Source organism: Sceloporus occidentalis, unplaced genomic scaffold (genome assembly GCF_023333645.1).
Source record: "Sceloporus occidentalis isolate IW3139 unplaced genomic scaffold, rSceOcc1.0.p SCAF_72, whole genome shotgun sequence".
Lineage (NCBI taxonomy): Eukaryota > Metazoa > Chordata > Lepidosauria > Squamata > Phrynosomatidae > Sceloporus > Sceloporus occidentalis.
Genome location: NW_028317052.1, coordinates 4,156,678 through 4,173,949, shown reverse-complemented (window position 1 = coordinate 4,173,949; position 17,272 = coordinate 4,156,678). Strand labels below are relative to the sequence as shown.

General features: G+C 40.9%; 3 protein-coding genes across 3 annotated transcripts in view; 1 reads left to right on the top strand and 2 right to left on the bottom strand.

Annotated features, from left to right (window-relative positions):
• LOC149286128 (telomerase-binding protein EST1A-like) overlaps positions 1 to 915 on the bottom strand; it is a 93,187-nt gene extending 92,272 nt beyond the window's left edge. Inside the window, exon 1 of the mRNA XM_089494440.1 lies at positions 831 to 915. Coding sequence (XP_089350566.1) covers positions 831 to 915 — 85 coding nt within the window. The remainder of the gene's footprint in view (positions 1 to 830) is intronic.
• A 1,632-nt stretch (positions 916 to 2,547) lies between these two features.
• On the top strand, positions 2,548 to 5,651 carry SRR (serine racemase). Its single transcript, XM_089494439.1, has 7 exons — positions 2,548 to 2,715; positions 3,427 to 3,541; positions 3,618 to 3,721; positions 4,019 to 4,138; positions 4,399 to 4,473; positions 4,729 to 4,938; positions 5,466 to 5,651. Exons 1-7 carry the CDS (start codon positions 2,548 to 2,550, stop codon positions 5,649 to 5,651), a joined length of 978 nt encoding a protein of 325 aa, XP_089350565.1.
• Positions 5,652 to 5,830: 179 nt separating this feature from the next.
• LOC149286126 (pre-rRNA-processing protein TSR1 homolog) lies at positions 5,831 to 16,903 on the bottom strand. The gene is made up of 15 exons (XM_089494438.1): positions 16,789 to 16,903; positions 15,351 to 15,454; positions 12,470 to 12,686; positions 11,981 to 12,115; positions 11,291 to 11,709; positions 11,002 to 11,161; positions 10,213 to 10,379; positions 9,906 to 10,105; positions 9,475 to 9,628; positions 9,186 to 9,296; positions 8,406 to 8,538; positions 7,691 to 7,807; positions 7,425 to 7,565; positions 6,145 to 6,219; positions 5,831 to 6,009 (listed from the first exon to the last, which is right to left on the bottom strand). The coding sequence occupies exons 1-15, from the start codon at positions 16,901 to 16,903 to the stop codon at positions 5,831 to 5,833; spliced, it is 2,427 nt and encodes an 808-aa protein (XP_089350564.1).
• Positions 16,904 to 17,272: the final 369 nt, after the last annotated feature.

Sequence of the window (17,272 nt, the reverse complement as noted above, 5' to 3'; positions counted from 1 at the left end):
GCCACAACAAGATCAAAACAGGAGTTCAGGCAGTTTCACCTGCTGATCATTCTGCTGATCCCTCTGCGGTGTTGCTGTGCTGATCATTCTGATTACCAAATGAAGCATCTTGCTAGCTGTGTGTTTTGGGGGTCATTTACTAAAGTATTTGCCAATAAAACAGCAGCTTCAACAGGTGGAAGAATGATTGATGCCCACAAAGTGAGCAACCAACACATCTATAGAGTGAGTGTGTGTCCTGTACTACTTATATTTTATGTTAAGTGGGATTGGTGAATACTAAGCAGCTAGATGTGAGACTTAATGGCAGTAATGTCCAGTTTGGTGTCAGAGACCCAAACACTGAGCATGCGCACTCCTGGTGCATTTGCCTCTAGCTGCTGGGCTAAGGAGAATATTCTATGCCAATCGAGAGGAATCTCTAAAGTCAAAAGACACAGAATAGAGAATATACAGCTTCTTGGATTTCAAATAAAGTTAAAGTTATGGAAACAGATCTCACATGGCCGCCCCATTAAAAAGCATTTAAAGGCGCATTATGCATCAACACTTTATACTCTGATCAGAGCATATCGAGTGCTCCTTATTATCGCGTAGATAATCTTATTTCCTTGTCGCCCGTCCGGGCCCATGTATAAGTAAGGGCCACATACGGAGATATGCCCCCTGCTCGTGACATATTCTCAGGTGTGAGGCACTATTGTTCCGGTGACATGCTGAGGGAAGTTGGGCTGTGAGGGGGCGTGTTCGTGAACCTGCGTGAAGATACACTGCAGTATCATATAAACCGCTCTTTGGACGGCAGCCACACTACGTGCCAGCTTTCTCACCTCGACTGCCTGCGCCGTCGCCGGCTGCCAGCAAGTCCCGTAACTCGGAGGCGGAGATCCTAACCCGTTCCAATGTAGCCGCCATCTTGCCTGCGACCGCCAGGAACCAAAACAAGAAGCGGAACGCACGTCTACGGCGGCTGTGCTGGTCCAATCCGTAAGTGTGGACATTGGCTTCCGGCAAGCGCCATATTTCTGTACGGAGAATGTGCATGAGCAAAGCGTACGAGAAATGCCGCCATGTTTTGGTACGGAAAGAAACCATAGCTGAACCTGTGTAAGTTTTAGTACAGATACACACCGGTCTGGGAATACTGACCGATACTTCCTGCTTCAACATAACGAGGAGATTAGTTCGCAGAGTGAGGAGATTTTGATTATTTTGCACAATATTTTGTATTTTTCAGTTATATTCTAGGTGGAATTATCTAAGGATTAATGCGTTTTGCATATTATGCTTTCCGGTTGTTTATTGCTGTATGTGGTGTTTGCAGTGAGCTGGTATTATAATGTACAATGAGTTGTGTTTATAGGGTTGTCACTGTGTGCAAAAGAACACATTGCCTTTCAAAGTGACACTTCGATCTTTTGTTTATAAAGAGCAGTTCAGCAGTAGGGCATGGATTATGGAGCATTCACCATCAATAGTCCATTGGTTTCCATGGTAACTGCTCTACATTTAGCGCATTGAGCCGGGACTGCTCTCTGTAAATACAGTATCGTTAGTTTGGCGCAGTTCCAGCCAACGTAAACCTTTCTGGGGTTTATTCACTAAATTGGTAGATTTCAGACTATTCTTTATGGTGTATTATAAAGGGCAAACACTGGCCCGACTTATATTTCACAGATTTATCTATGCATTTTGCAGGGCCAGATGAACTTTTCATTTATATATATAAATAAAACTATTAATAATAATTTCACGGGCAAATGCCGTCTTTAACGAGTCCCTCAGTGTGCGGGTAAGTGCAGCGCATAGTGTTCAAAGTCTCTTACCGGGTATGAAGTCCACAATCTACCAGCTTTGTCTTTACGTTAACTCCTTGTAACTTATTTATTTTAATGCTAAAACCCAAAACTGGGTTCAATGAATTGCACCTACTTTTAAGCAAGTGAATTTCTAAATTGTATGGTTCTGGTAATTAAATAGTTAATATACTGTAGCGCAAGATAAGACACTTCCATTATCTGCCTTTTTTTTTTCTTTTGACACGCTGTCCTGTTGTATTTTCACAGTTAGCCTTATCTAACCAGAGCAAAGCAACCTAGCTGGCTTGGAAAATTAATTAAAAGATAAAATATAAACATAATCTCTGAGGAGCGGCTAATCAGGGGATTTCTATAATGTCTTCCACGCTGCGAAGGGCTCCAAAAATTCGTAACTTTTATCTTGTACATTATGAAAATGGAAATCTTAGGGGTTTTTATATATATCCTCTGAGTGACATACTTTTAGCTAGCAAGCCTAACACTTGAGGTGAGGTTTATAAATGCTAACAGCACCTTCCAAAATCATAATGGAAAGATGTGCTTATGGTAGAACAAAGCATGGCGGGAATTGTAGTTACTTAACCACTGGTGAGTAGTTTGTTTATAGAGCACCAGCAGATGCCATACTCCTGTTACAAGATAGAGAAGATGAGATATATATATATATATATATATCATTTTTTATTATTATTTTGTTAATGTATTTATTATTTATTTTTGTAGGGCAATGAGTGCCGAGTATTGCATCTCACTAAAAGATGTGCAGGAAGCCCGTGAGAGAATCCATGAGTCGGTCCATATGACGCCTGTGCTGACCAGCTCAAGTCTGGATGCGTTAGCGGCACGCAAGCTGTTCTTTAAGTGCGAGCTGCTGCAAAAAACCGGATCATTTAAGGTTAACATCGGTTAATAGTTGAGTTTAAATGACCCATGTTTTTTTGTATAGCCAAGACTTAATAAGAAACAAATCACATAACCATATTAGCCCAAGAGAAAAGAGTCTTTAGTTGAAGTTGATACCTTTTTATTGAGCCAACGTAGGGAAAGATTTTGGAACCTCCGAAGTCCATCTGAAGAACACTTCTAAGGTCATGAAAATGTATGGAGCCTTACATCTTTTTCTGTGTTGGCCCATTAAAGGCATCATCTTCAACAATCCAAAAATTTCTTTCCACTTATTGGCTGCTTAAGTTGTACAAAAACTTTTTGTTGATATAATTCAGCCACAAGGGGGCAGCATTCAATCAAAATCATGCAGTACTGTAACGGGCCAGCATAGCAATTTATGAATAGACCTATATATGGTTTTAAAGTGGGTTTAATATTATTGATTTATATAGCGCCACCATATTCCGCAGCACTGTACAATGGCTAAACCATACATAACAAGTAGTCATCCTATAAAAATTTGTAGATCTTTGTGACACAGATTATAAAAACACTTAAAAAAACAAACACTGATGAAGTGCCCATTCCTCTCCTAAGTCTTGTACCGGCAGTAATAGTTAAATATATTTCAAAACTTTCAGTAACAAAAAGGGCATCTAGTTTTTCTGTGTATGCATATATTAACGTTGCCTGAGTTTGTTTATTATTTCTTTTTCAGATTCGAGGTGCATTAAATGCAGTTAGCAAGCTCCCTGCAAACAAATCCATGGCCGTTGTGACCCACAGCAGTGGCAATCATGGGCAAGCTCTAGCATTGGCAGCGAGTATGAGAGGTATAGCATGGGTTATATGTACTTATACGACTACAGGACCAAATGGACCCCTACCTATTGTATATTGATCTCACAGGCATTCCTGCACATGTTGTGGTACCAAAGACGGCTGCATCCTGCAAAAAAGCTGCAATCCGTGGCTACGGTGCCTTAATCGTGGAATGTGAACCTACAGATGAGGTGACAGATCAGAAAAAATGACACGCCTCATTATACAATGATAGCACCCACCTAATGGATCTCAACATATATATTTTTCTAATGTAGCAATCCAATTTTTGTTTCACTAGTATACTACTGAAGATTGGCAGCCAGTCACACTGCTATTTAAGTAAATTGGTTGTTTTTACACGCACATTTGTAGAAATATTCAAAAAGGATACATGTGATTAAGAAATCATGATTAACAAGTCACAAAAAGCTATTTAATAAACACTGAAACCTGATGGGCTTTTCCTGCATTCCTTCCTAATAAAGTCCCGGGCAGAGGTGGCGGCTCAGACTGCGACCATGACTGGTGGAGTGTTGGTGCATCCAAATCAAGACCCAGATGTGATTGCAGGACAGGGAACCATCGGCCTGGAAGTGCTACAGCAGGTAGTGCTCTGGTGTTAAGACGATAAAGCAACAAAAGCGTACGTCTGGATTGAAACTTCGTAACGTTCTTCGTCCTAATGCGTCTTAATACAGCGCTACCATCCGATGGAACACTGATGGCTTTTCATTGATTTCAGGCCATTCATGAACCTTAAGTGCGTGGACTAAATAAATGTGAAAATCCTGAAGAACTAGATTTAAAAATACCATCTTGTCCTTTGTATTAAATTTAAAATGCAACAGGTGCTTTGTCTTAACAGGTGCCAGGACTGGAGGCAGTTGTCATACCTGTAGGTGGTGGAGGGATGTTGGCAGGAATAGCCGTTGCTATAAAGGTCAGTATATTTACATGGCTTCTGTCAAATAATGCTTATACTTGTCAGTGTCTGTAAAAATACATTTGTTAAATCAAACATGCACCCTTAAAGCTGGGATTTTATGCAGCCGACATTAAGTGTTTAATGGGACAAGACGGCTGCCTGAGACTCATTGTTTTCTTTTTATATAGCAGGAGGGTTGTGTTTTTCTCAAAGTACCGCTATTCTTCCTGTTCCAATCTCAATATTATTTTGTTTAAACTTATTTCACAGGCAATAAAACCAGAAGTGAAAATATATGCAGCAGAGCCTTTAAATGCAGATGACTGCTACCGTTCCAAGGTTAATGGCATGCTGACCCCTAACCTCCGACCTCCAACCACCATAGCGGACAGTGTGAAGACCAGCATTGGGCCTAACACATGGCCAATTATTCGGGACTTGGTAGATGATGTGTTTGTAGTCCGTGAGGAAGAGATTAAGGTAAAGTCGAGTGATTTCATGTAATGGGAAGAAGAAAAGACAAAAAGTCAGGGACCGTAGTGTAGGCTTTCTAAAATCCTAACAAAAACGTCAGTGCGGACAAACCTATCCTCAGAAAAAGCAAACAATTTAAGATCCCTAGCCACATCATAGTAAAAATTCAAACGGGAGAGATTTCACCAACCCAAAATGTCAGGTTTTTTTAACGATTCTGTGATTGCAGTCATTGTTTAAGCCGTTATACTTTTACGCACTGTAATTTTATATTGGTACTTTAACAATTCTTTGGCCACATTACTAACGTCACCATGCACTAGATAGGGCCAACCCCAGTAAGCATCGCCTCCAAGACCACCTTAGCTTTGCATGGTTTAATTGGTAATGATTGAAGCGTCACCATATAGCTTTGGAGGAAGCTCGCTGGGGCGTGCCCTTCATGGCAAAAAGTCAGTGAACTGGAATCTTTAAGCCCAGTTTGTAAGAGCGTTTTAAAAGTTTCATTAATTTGGCTTTTCCCCCACATACAGGTTGCTACACGGTTGGTGTGGCAGAGGATGAAGCTGCTCATTGAGCCAACCGCCGGCTTGGGTTTAGCTGCTGTTCTGTCCAGCCGTTTTAAAGATATTGCGCATGATCTTCAAAACGTATGTGTGGTGCTGTGCGGCGGAAACATAGACCTGGGGGATGCAGACTGGCTGCGGGAGCCGCTTTGAAACCAAACAACTTTCAGGATGGATGATGTTGCAGATAAATTTATATCACAACAAACAATTAAAATGTGTTTTTTGTCTTTTTAATCATCCCACCGTTCACACAAAATAAATAGATGGGTCTCTTCCAAGGCACGATGAGGTCTTCATAAGATGTCAAAAAACTGCATCAATTCAAGGACTTAGTCCATCTCCACTTCTGCTGGATCAATTGTATGTTCATTCTTTACCCAGGTTACAGGTGGACTCACGTACGGATCAAAAGTCCATTTAGGATACACACGCTTGTACAGGTTCATTAGCACAGTGTCCTGTGATTTCAGTTGCCCATCAAAATGACACTTCATATGGCCATGCGTTCCTGGTTTAACAAAAAAGTTATCGGGGATTAAAGAGTACAACAGCTTTTTACAATAAATTATTTTTAATTATAATTAGAGGCAGCAAACACGCAGCCATGATTCTTAGAATGGACTGGACGTCATTTTTAACTTACCTAAAGGCTCCTTGATATGTCCTCTGCGGCCCCACTTTGTGCGCATCTCCACCGGCTTATACCATAGCACATCCTCTGCAAAGATAAAATACTTAACTCAGATGTAACATATGCACAGAAAGCCAAATCGCAGCAGTTAGAAATGTAATCTTCCAAATGATTACTGGTAGAAAACCTTTGGTTATGTATATGTTTTACATTTATTCAACTAAATACAGATTAATGTATTGTTCTTGCCTATACTGAATTCATCATTAAAACATTCACAGTGTGGGGTGGAAAGAGTATATGAACCCTTAACCTAATCACTTCAACAAAAGCTAATCGGAGTGAGCAGTTAACGAACCTGGAATCTAAGTTTGACCTTCTTAAGCAGCATCTTCTGCTGGGAACCATGCCTTGCAAGAAACGAAATCTCAGCTGACCGACAATCAGGAGTTCTTGAAGTTGTGTAATGCAGCCGGACAACGACCATAAACATCATAGTAAATCTACTACAGAATAGTTTCAAAAAGGAAAATCTACCTTTTGGCCCAGTCACGGCCCAGACCTTAGCCCATTACAAATGCCGTGGAATGACCTTGAGAGCTCTTCACACCAGACCTCCTAGGAATATGGCTGAGCAGTTCTGTACACAAGAATAGTCTAAATGCCCCCTGACCTGCTTCCAGAAGTGATTGTTCGAGGTTATTGCTACCAAACAAGGTTCGACCGGTTATCACATCCAAGGGTTCACTTGCTTTTTCCAAGTTTGTGTTCAATAAAGACATGAAACAGCTAATGCAGAGAGCCAGGTCATTCCAAACGGTTCATTTACTTTTTCTTGCTACTGTATGTCTGCAACTATCCCACACATCAAATTTACAACGTAAACCTAAAGGACCGGAGTTGTCATTTTTACTGTATGTTAAACTATGATTTCCCATCGGTTTGTTCAGGACACATAAGGCCTTCTTTTAAAGCCATAGAAATGCAAGTAATTTGTCTTACCCCAGTACATGCCATTGTTAAACAATGACCCGATTTATGTCAGGAATTATCCCCTAATTACAGTAATACCCCACCACGTAGTTTGTGGTAAAGTGGGCCAAAATGAAGCAGTGATTAACACAACACTGCAGTCAATCTTTGGCATGGGTGGTAATTGTGTTATCACGCATGAGACAGCTCCAAGCTTGTACAAGGTGAGCAAGGCAAAGAATAACAGATCTGTGAGGTTACACTTAAACTTTCCAAACGCTCTCGAGTATCTCTTCCGTACACGTGAAATGAGAACGTACCTCTGTTGAAAAACATGTAGCGTACCACAGCCGTTTTCTTCAATATCTTGAATGGATGACCACTCAGCACAATCCTCTTGATGATGATTCTGTCCGGATCCACATTAAGAAGGGAACCTGTTGCCACCAGATCATGCATTCCTAAAGAAAAAGACAGAGGGGTTTCCTCACCGTCTCCTCGGAGCATGTGCAGAATTCTGTGTGTATAACATATTTACATAGACACGCATTATGTATATATCTCCCTCCACTCCGTCCAAGCTTACCGTTATCCCTCTGCTTGAATATGAGTATGGATGCTGGTGGGAATGTAATTGGCGCATACACCGTGACCACCACTGCCACACCGGAGGGAAGAAAACGCTCAGATTTGTGTTTATCCGCTGGAAGAAGAGACCAGTCACAAACAGGTTAATCACAAGCTTGTAAAAAAAAAAAAAAAAAAAAAGTAGTGTAAACAGATCATAAATTAATAATTTAGCTGGCAGTGTACAAATGCACCCACCGTGGGGGGTCTACATACTTTGGGTGATATAGTGTGCCTCAAAAGCAGGGAATTACTGGGGTGTAGGGGCATCAATGTAACTAAACGAATATGTTGTGACTGCTCTTTTAAAGGGTAACTTAATACGCATTCTTTAAAAAGGTTAAAAAACTAAGAAATAAGTCCTGTAAGAAGTTGCAGACCCTGTGCGCATGCACAGAAAGTGTTTTCACTGATCAGCAGATTTTACATCAGCTAACCGCTTTATTTAGATGTACTTCTATTGTGCTCACACAGCACTTTCGTATGCATTTTACTTTAGAGGGGGTGTCAGGGACAGTAAACAGTCACTTGAAAAAAAAATCGTTAAAAAGTAGTTTGTAGCAATCTTGTTAAACATTGTTTTCTTTCCTCAAACGGATTGCTAACACGAAGAGCCGGAGACATCATATGAACAGGGAAAAGACGGAGCGCGTCATAGCATTCGCGTTACATACCAGATGTATGCTGAGAAAAGAGAGGAGATGCCCGGAAACGCCGGAAGCCGCAGTGGAATATCAGCTCCTCCTTAGCTTCGATGGGCTCGCTGTTGCCCTGATGTCTTCTGACCAGCATATTCACGATGGACATCTGCAAACACACACACAGTGAGAGACGTGGCAGGGTCACCGTTCCCAAGATGTGAGAACATTGGTTTGGTTTTGGGGTAACAATAATTAGCAGTACGTGGCTATTCTCCACGACAAACTCGACAGCGCCATTGTGCTATATTTAAGTGTCTCGAAGACAAATAGATTGGATTCTAATAACCAAGCGATGACAACTAGCACTGGAGTCACAGTAAATTAGCTGGAACGCTTCTATATACCCACCTATTGTGATCAGCGATACAAAGTAATGCTTACTGGAATCCATTTATAAGACCATACTTTAAAATACAGGAGCGTTTTCTAAAAGGGAAGTATTTTGCACTCCGCCTGAAACTCACTTTTGTATTAAAATGCCCTCGATAACAGGGGCTTCATGTCTGAGCTCATGCATTAAAAAAAAAAAAAAAAAAAAAAAAAGATTTAATTTTTAGTTAACAATTCTGCCTCAGACTATGTATTAAGGCCAAAGGTGCCGTTTTCAGATTTTTTTTTTATGTGGACTACAAACCAAGATTTAAAAATTCTGTATCACAGAAACTTACAGATGCAGAATCAACACTCCACCCGCATTTAGTACATGAAACATATGGCTTCGATAAGCGTACATACAACACATAATATACTTGCCTTTTGTTCATGAGGAAGAAGCGAACATAGGACGAGATGACCCCCTTGCTTGAAGTGCTCCATAGCAGAGACAGGAACGTTGTTGATGTGTACAGTAACATACCAGCCAACCTAAAGGTTAGAACGGGAATCTCTTAGATTTGGGGATTACAAGTGTCAGGCGTCTCTAATTCAACATTCAAGTAAAAACAAATGCATAGTTATAAGGCGCGCTGATGACAGTCCATTGAGATATGTTAGTGTGGGTAGGAATCATCATACGATAGGTGTTACTTCTGATTGTAATTACCATTGCTCCCTCATCTTCTAGGTCTCTGAAGACACGCTTCCTCGTTCTAAAGAAATCATGGAACTGGAAGATCCGGGCATAATCACTAGGTAGGTTCTCTTTGGCGTCCCAAGGTGAAGTACGAAAGCTTTTCAAGCCCCGATATTTCTGAAACCTGAAATACGGCACTGTTACATACTGATAAAACATGATCATTAAGTACATCGAGTTTTAGAGAAGCACAAACCTAAATTCCATGTTTTTATTAAAAATCCATATTTTATACACACACATATTCACACCCCAGTATGAAAGAACACAGCTAGACAATGCAAACGAGATAAGAACTGGGATTAATATATACATATGGAGTACGGGATTGGACCAGATTGTATAAATGTTACATGTATGCCTCACAAGAAAAACACTTCTGCAATTACCGAATATCTCACCTGACTCTAGCGAGCTGGTCCCGCGGGGTGTCCACTTCATCCGGAAACAACTCATTCTCACGCTGCAGTTTATATTTTTCAAGCATCTGCTCCTCCTCTACTTCATTAATGTTCTCATCATATTTGTCATCCCTGGTAGAGTCTGGGATGGTAACAGTGTCGCTCTCCTCGGGCTCATCATTACCACTCCCCTCATCACCCTTACAAGACACGGATAAACAGTTTTCAGATGGGGATGTTTCAAAAACAGTGGAAAAAGTGGAAAAAGTTTTCGTGTTAATATCTAGACAATAATTGCTCCATGCACCTCAGAAACAGCTTCATCCATAGCGTCATCTTGTTCCTCTTCCATATCATCATCGTCACTACCCTCTTCACCACTACTTTCTTCATCATCCAAGATCCAGGCAGCTTGATATGTGGATGTCCCTTTTGGAACCTTTCTGACAACTTTTACTTTTCCTCTTAAACAATCTAGAGGGAAGGTTAATTTTGATTATAAAATTATTCAGCCAACAGGAAAAATTCTGTCAGAAATGTACAACATGTGCATAGCACCAGGTTTTATTCAAAACACTAGACCCAACAAAGCAAATAAAGAAAAAAATATATATATATGGCCTTGGAAACACTAATATGGAAAGAGGGAATATATTCCACCATAACTCAAATTTACAATGGTGGAGCCAGCACTCACTGCACACTTACGGAGTAGTCATGAGTTGCTGGATTATTCTCCTTACGGAAAGAGTGGCAGTATAGCATGTCTGACTAGGAAGCTAGTTCAGTTCACAGCCGGGTCTTAAGACAAAAGTAATTCAGTTCATATTCTGATGTGGATCGCACTACATTACAGAAAAGATTTCAAAATCAGTAGAAAAAGTATTCAAACAGCACGACTTGCAACAACAAAACAAACTCAAATGTGCGGCCATGTGCTGATGAAAGTCAGAAAATGTGAAAGACAAGGATTTATTGTAATAAAGTAAGGCACTCTACTGTCATGATGGTAGTCAAGAGGACAAATGACATGAAAATCCCACCAAATAACTGCAATATAATGAATATGACCAAATGAAAATAAATTGTGGCTGACCTTCAGCCTCCTTCAGCTCCTCTTCAGTGGGCCAAGTCTGTTCCCCTTCCATAGGATCTGGGACAACCTCAGACTGTAAAGAATCCTGTGCCATGGGATCCACTTTCATTAGAATTTTCAGATCTTCTTCCATTTCTGCCAAGTTAGCATCGGCATTGTCCTACACAATATTGGAGAAGTGTAAGCCATGTTCATTTTCTATTTTCTCCTTAGAAATGCAATTGTATACATTTCATTTCTTTAAAATTTGAATTGACAAGCTGAGAAAAAGTCCTACCTCCATTTCCACATCTTGTCCTTTCTTTGTCTTTGTCTTGTGGACTTTGGGGTTCAACGGATAGGGATCAGGAGGAGCATCGATCTGGGTCATCTGGAAGTCTCCATAGCCCACAATGTGCAATAGCCTGTTCACGTTTAGTTCCCGGCCTCTGACGTAGCCAGACACCTTTAGGGTTCCTATCAGGCCACTTTCATCAGTCGGGAGGAAATCTGCTCTCTGGGCAACCATGTACGATCGGCGGCTGCGAAATGCAAGATGACGTTGCTTTTGAATGGCCATCTGCCTCAAGAGTACAGCCGCCTCCTGTTCTGTGTCCACGTGGAAAAGCTTTGCATCAGGGAACCTCTTTTCTGTAATTTTGCTCAGCTGTTTCTTTACATCTGTCCTTTTCTTAATTGGCAGCTCATTCATTCCTTGTACAGCAAGCACTAAAAAATAAGATTTTTTTTTAAAAACTATATTTATGTAGTCAAGAAATATTTTTTCTTTATGAAGTGATCTTTATAAATGCATCTTGCATTAAAAATGACATTGCCATAATCAGGATTATAATAATGTGCAACAGGGACACACACATGTAAGAAGCAACCATAAAGAATAAATAAGGGAGACAGAATTGAAAAGTATAAAAAAATAAAAGCAATGTGACCCCCTCCCCTTTAAATGTAGGGTATTTTTATATACCGCGGGCTTACTTACCATAACTTGGAAGGCCCTGTGCAAAGAGGCAAGAGAGACAGTAGTCACCATAACTATCCCATCCATCTTGTGAATCAAGAACAAATAGGAGTGTGTCAGCCACCTTAGCCAGATCCAGCACAGAATGTAGGTCATCTAACAAAAATAGGCAAAGAGGCATTTCAAGACCGAGTGATATGTTCAGAAGCTAGTTTATCAACCTTCTCCAGAACGTATTTATCCTTAGAAGTAGTTCTAGAACATGCTTGAGCCCAAGGAAGTTGTTGACCATTTAAAAAATTCAACCCATCCCCCAAAAAACCTTTGTCAACACATTCCAGAAGAGGTATGCCAATTATGGCTCTTGGTTAAGAACATCTAATAAGCAACCTATTTTATTACCAATAGTTACTTAGCTGCATTACACTTCACTCAATTTTCTAGCATCACTATGGAGTTTGAGTGAACCCATGTCTTTAAATAGAAGGCAAAGCTCATACATCTTCATACCTCGGTTTGCATGGATGAAGCACCATCTTTGCTTGAGTTTTGGGCACACCAGAGAAAATATGCCACCTCTTTGATTATCTTCATATACCACATCACCTTCATTGCTCTGTACCAATGTCACAAGGCTGCTGGTAAGTGTACCAGCATGAAGTGGAACCACCACAACCAAATGCGGGGGCCCATCTTTACTGCCCAGATTTCTCTTCTCTGTAAGGACCTGCAGTGACAGTAGATGGGAAGAACCACCACAGAGTTAAATACTAAAGAAACTATTTGTGACATTTTGCTATCAAACTTCTGGGCTATTGAAAACATTTACTTACATATTCTGCCATCTCTCTTGAACACTATTACTTTGTTTCCCTAATGGTATTTCAGGTATTGGGGTTACGGGTAGAACAAAAGGTACGTTTTCAACAATATAACAAAGTGATAACGATAAAGTCCGTACGGGCTGCCGTTAAATAGCTGTTTAGCCCCGATTGGCGGCTTTGCAGCATCCACGGAAGCCTCACAAGTGAAGAAAAATGGCGCCCGGCTGAAACAGCTTAGCAAGCGATCGGAATCGCTTCCTAAGCATAAACTGTGTTGCTGACGTGCCTCGATATCGAGGCATGTAGCAACACAACCCCCCTACCCCGATAGCCTTGTGAGAGCAACCACAGGTGCCATCCTGTAAATGACATTGCCGTCATTCACACGATGGCATTAACAATAGAAAATGAGTTCGCAGAGGGTCTATGCAGACCCTCTTGAGAACCCTCAAGCTCCTCCTGCAGGTTGAATGCAGGTACTGCATCCAACCATGCAAGGTCAGTGGAGCCCAGCTCACTAATCAGAGTGATTAGTTAAAAAAAAAAAAGGTTCAAAAATGTAAAAAAAAGAAAAATTAAAAAAATATGGTAACATGTAAAAATCCCCACTGTCACCAAAAAAAAAAAAAGTTTTTAATGACCAAGTCCTACAATTCTTTATCTTCACAAAAATTCCAGCATGGAAAGAGTTAAAATATTGGCATTACAAATGCCCAAAGGGTGTCTAGTATTAAAAAATGCATGAGTTGATGGGGTAAATTGAATGGGCCGGGTTCAAAGATGTCCCAAATATGGGACATGGGGGCAGTAGGATCAGATGTCTAAATGGCAAAAAAATACACACCTCACAAAGGCGGCCTTTTACCTCCCAAATAACCCTACAAACCCATGCACTGTGCTCAGGAGATGTTACTGAACACATATTATACAGGAAGTACAACGTGTGTGGAAAAAAACACAAAAAAAATTTACTACCATAAAGTTTCACAAAGGCTGGTGGTAAAATCAGTGCATGGAAAGGGTTAAAATACCAGCATTTCAAATACCTTGAGGTGTCTAGTTTTTAAAAATATATGACTTGATGGGGTAAATTGCATTGGCCGGCTTCAAAGATACCCGAAATGGCACATGGGGGGAGAGAATTACCAGATTTGGGAAAAAAAGGTTTTCAAATAGCAAAACGCTACCTGTACTTATTGCCCCATAACGTGCAGAAAAAAGCAAAAAAAAAAAACTCAGGAAAAATAGAATCTATTTAGCAGGTTTTTTCATTAGTTTTTGCAGATGGGTAAAAGTTTTTTGTTTAAAAAGTGAGAAAGTAATTTTTTAACAAAAAAATCACCATATTTTATCATTTTTTTTTTATAGTAAATTAGATGATATTATAAAATTAATGGTATCTAAAGAAAGCCCTGTTTGTCCTGAAAAAACCCCAATATATATTATGTGTGGGAACATGAAATGAGAAAGAAGAAAATCACAGCTAAACAGCAACACTGAAAAATGTTAAGAGCCATTGTCCCACAATATACTACGAGTAAGAACCAGTATTGACCTTAAGGGGTTAAAAATGTAGCAGTCACCATAAATTCTGCTTAATCCATTCAGCTTTAAAGGGAACCTTAAGGCTAGGTTTCCACTTGGTTTTTTATGCTAAAAACGCCCATAAAAACGCCAATAGCGCCACCTGGCGTTGTTTTAGTGGAAAAACGCTGCAGCCAGATGTTAGCTGTTTTTCAATAGGAAATCGCACAATGCCATATCCACTTGGCGTTTTTCTGTCTGGCGTTTTTTCAGTCCTCTTTGGCGTTTTTCTGCTTTTTTGGGCTCTGTGGCAGTTTTTCAAAATCGCAGCATGTTCACACTCTGGCGTTTTTTCAAGGAAATCTTGGCGTTTTTCTCCAATAGAAGTCTATGGGAGAGAAAAAACGCCATGAAAAAGCCATGTGGGTTTATTGCCTTGGCGTTTTTTATGGCGTTTTTTCCATAGTTACAATGCAGAGGATGGACCCAGTATCTGTGTGTCCTACGAGAAATAGGCTGAAAACAAACAGTTTCACACAAAACAAAGTCCTGGACTGGTTCATATTGAATTCTACACCATTTGGAACAAACATGCCATTACAAACAAACATACCCGACGCATCAACTGGATCCTGCGTGCCAAAAGCAACAGCAAACAATTTGCACCATCATTTGGGGCCAATCTTCCTAGAGGAGCAGACATTCGGAATAAAGCAGGCCTTACAAACCACAGAAAAGAGACAAAGGGGTCTACCAAGTAAATGACATCGGGGGCAGATACTTGCCATTTATCCTAATCCCTTTTAGCTGGGTGAAACTTCTAACTTGTAAAGGCTGGAAAAACTGCCTAAGGTCAAAAAAAAGCAATTTCCACAGAAAGGCTAAAACGCCAGAAAAAACTCCAGAAAAAAACGCCAAAACGCAGAAAAATGCAGTGGCAGTTTTCTTGGCGTTTTTCATCAAGAAAAAAAAACGAGGGGACAAAAACCCAAGTGGAAACCTAGCCTAAGAATCATAGTGCTCAAAACACATGAAATACTCACAGCCTCCTTCCTCTGTCTACGGAGCTGGTTAGCTTTGTGTCTCCTGTCCAGCTTGCTCAGGTCTTTACGCAGCTTTTTACCAAGGGCTTTTGCTGGAACTCTGCCTAAAAGAGAAAGAAAAATACAAAATAGGATGACAAGATATTAACACATTCTACGACGACAAACAAGAAAGAAAGTAAATCCGATTATATTTACTGAAGGAATGTAGAATATATTTTTGCTGATAAGCATAATTCATGTTGCCATAGCCGGGAAGTAAAGGATATAAAATATATTTAAAAAATGAAAAAAAAGTAGTGGCCATCCATTCGAGATGTAATTCAATGGAGATTGGATATACATGCTACGGGGCAGTGTAACTGGTACCTTTTACCAGCAGACAATGGGCATTGTTTATATTTATGATACATTCTCTAATATAATTCTAGAGAAGTCAGCAGTTGGCTTTTGAGTTGGACTCTTGAGTATGGGCAGCTGTTACGTTCTATCAGTCTAATCTACCCGTTGGAACGTTATAGTAATTGTAGCTCAACGACTGTTGAAGAGGATGAGCCATCAGTGGGAAGACTTTGATTTCAACGGTGGCTCAAAAACATAGCGACCTCAGCAGATACAGAGGCTGGTTCATAGGGATCGGCTAGTGTCCTTGATGGACCTACTAAAAACAAATGCATGTTAAAGTACTTTAATGAGCATTCTTCATAAAAAAGGTTGAAACTGCAGCAGCCTTCCTTCTACATGATCTGATGATTCTCCGTCAAGTGACAGCAGCAGGAAAACGCTCCCACAGCATCCGATGGAAACGCTTTGCGTGTATGGACTCGGGAGACTCAGCAGAGCCCCTGTCCGTAGCTGGTGCCGGGGTGGGGGAAAGCATACGGGGACACCATGAAAATCACCCAACTAAAGTCACTATGACAGCCTGCATGCTCCTGGGAGTTCTAGAGAATCTGTTCCAACTGATATCACTGGCAGATCACACAAGTGAAAATTATTGATTGAGCTGTAATTGAATCTACTACATAACGACCAAGATATACTAGAGGAATGTATATTTATTCTGGTCATTGCTCAAATAAGTGGAAATCGTTATGGATTGCGAACACCTTTATACATATATAGAAATATGGAATACCACACTGTGCGAGCGTTACACCGGTATATAGAACCGGCGCCCTAATACAGCAGAACTCATCGCCCTTAATGCAGGGGACGTGGTATAAATAGCCCATAAGGAGCACAGGACACGGGTGTATACGGTATATGTGATGGAGCGGGAAGGCTGCAAGTGTAACGTTTAGTAATGAGAATCGGGGCAGACAGGTAACGTCAGAAGCATGTCTGATCCCCCGGGCACAACACGTGGAGCTGCTGGATCACTGCGCCCGCCAGACAGGCACCTCTGAGCTAACGCTGCCGCGCGTTCCCGGCTTACCTTTGTTTTCCCTATCCTGAGCCCCGCGACCTCGGTGCCTCCCGGTTTTATGTGGTTTGTTCGGCTGTTTAAAGGACCCAGGCCGGTGAGCCGCTTGTTTATCGCCCGCCGCCATGATACCACGAGTCTTCTATCCACGGCATGGGAGTTCCGGAGAGACGCAGACACCGCCCAACTGAGGGCGGAAGCTGTCAGCCCTGCCCTCCTCACAAGGCCGTTTGTGATGGAAAGTTCGGATCATTAAATTGAATCGGATCATTTCAACTCGTTCACTAAAATGATCCGATTCATGATCCGAATCTTCGGATCACTCAGTGTGGCAAAGTGCCGCCCCTTCAAAAGTGCCGCCTGGAGCAATTACCCCACTCTGCTCCATGGTCGGGCCGGCCCTGCTCCTTTACCTCTAACTGCACCTTAAGTTAACTTTATTAAATTAATTAAATTAACCCTCAGTCCTCAGCATTAAATTAACCCTTAACACCCC

Bases quoted from the DNA above. Each gene is read 5' to 3' on its own strand.
- SRR (XM_089494439.1), top strand. From the start codon at position 2,548: ATGAGTGCCGAGTATTGCATCTCACTAAAAGATGTGCAGGAAGCCCGT. The intron at 2,716-3,426 runs GTTAACATCGGT...TTTCTTTTTCAG, and splicing joins AAAAAACCGGATCATTTAAG to ATTCGAGGTGCATTAAATGC. The intron at 4,474-4,728 runs GTCAGTATATTT...CTTATTTCACAG, and splicing joins GAATAGCCGTTGCTATAAAG to GCAATAAAACCAGAAGTGAA.
- LOC149286126 (XM_089494438.1), bottom strand. From the start codon at position 16,903: ATGGCGGCGGGCGATAAACAAGCGGCTCACCGGCCTGGGTCCTTTAAA. The intron at 11,162-11,290 runs GTGGAAATGGAG...AATATTGTGTAG, and splicing joins AGACAAAGAAAGGACAAGAT to GACAATGCCGATGCTAACTT. The intron at 6,010-6,144 runs GTAAGTTAAAAA...TTGTTAAACCAG, and splicing joins ACATATCAAGGAGCCTTTAG to GAACGCATGGCCATATGAAG.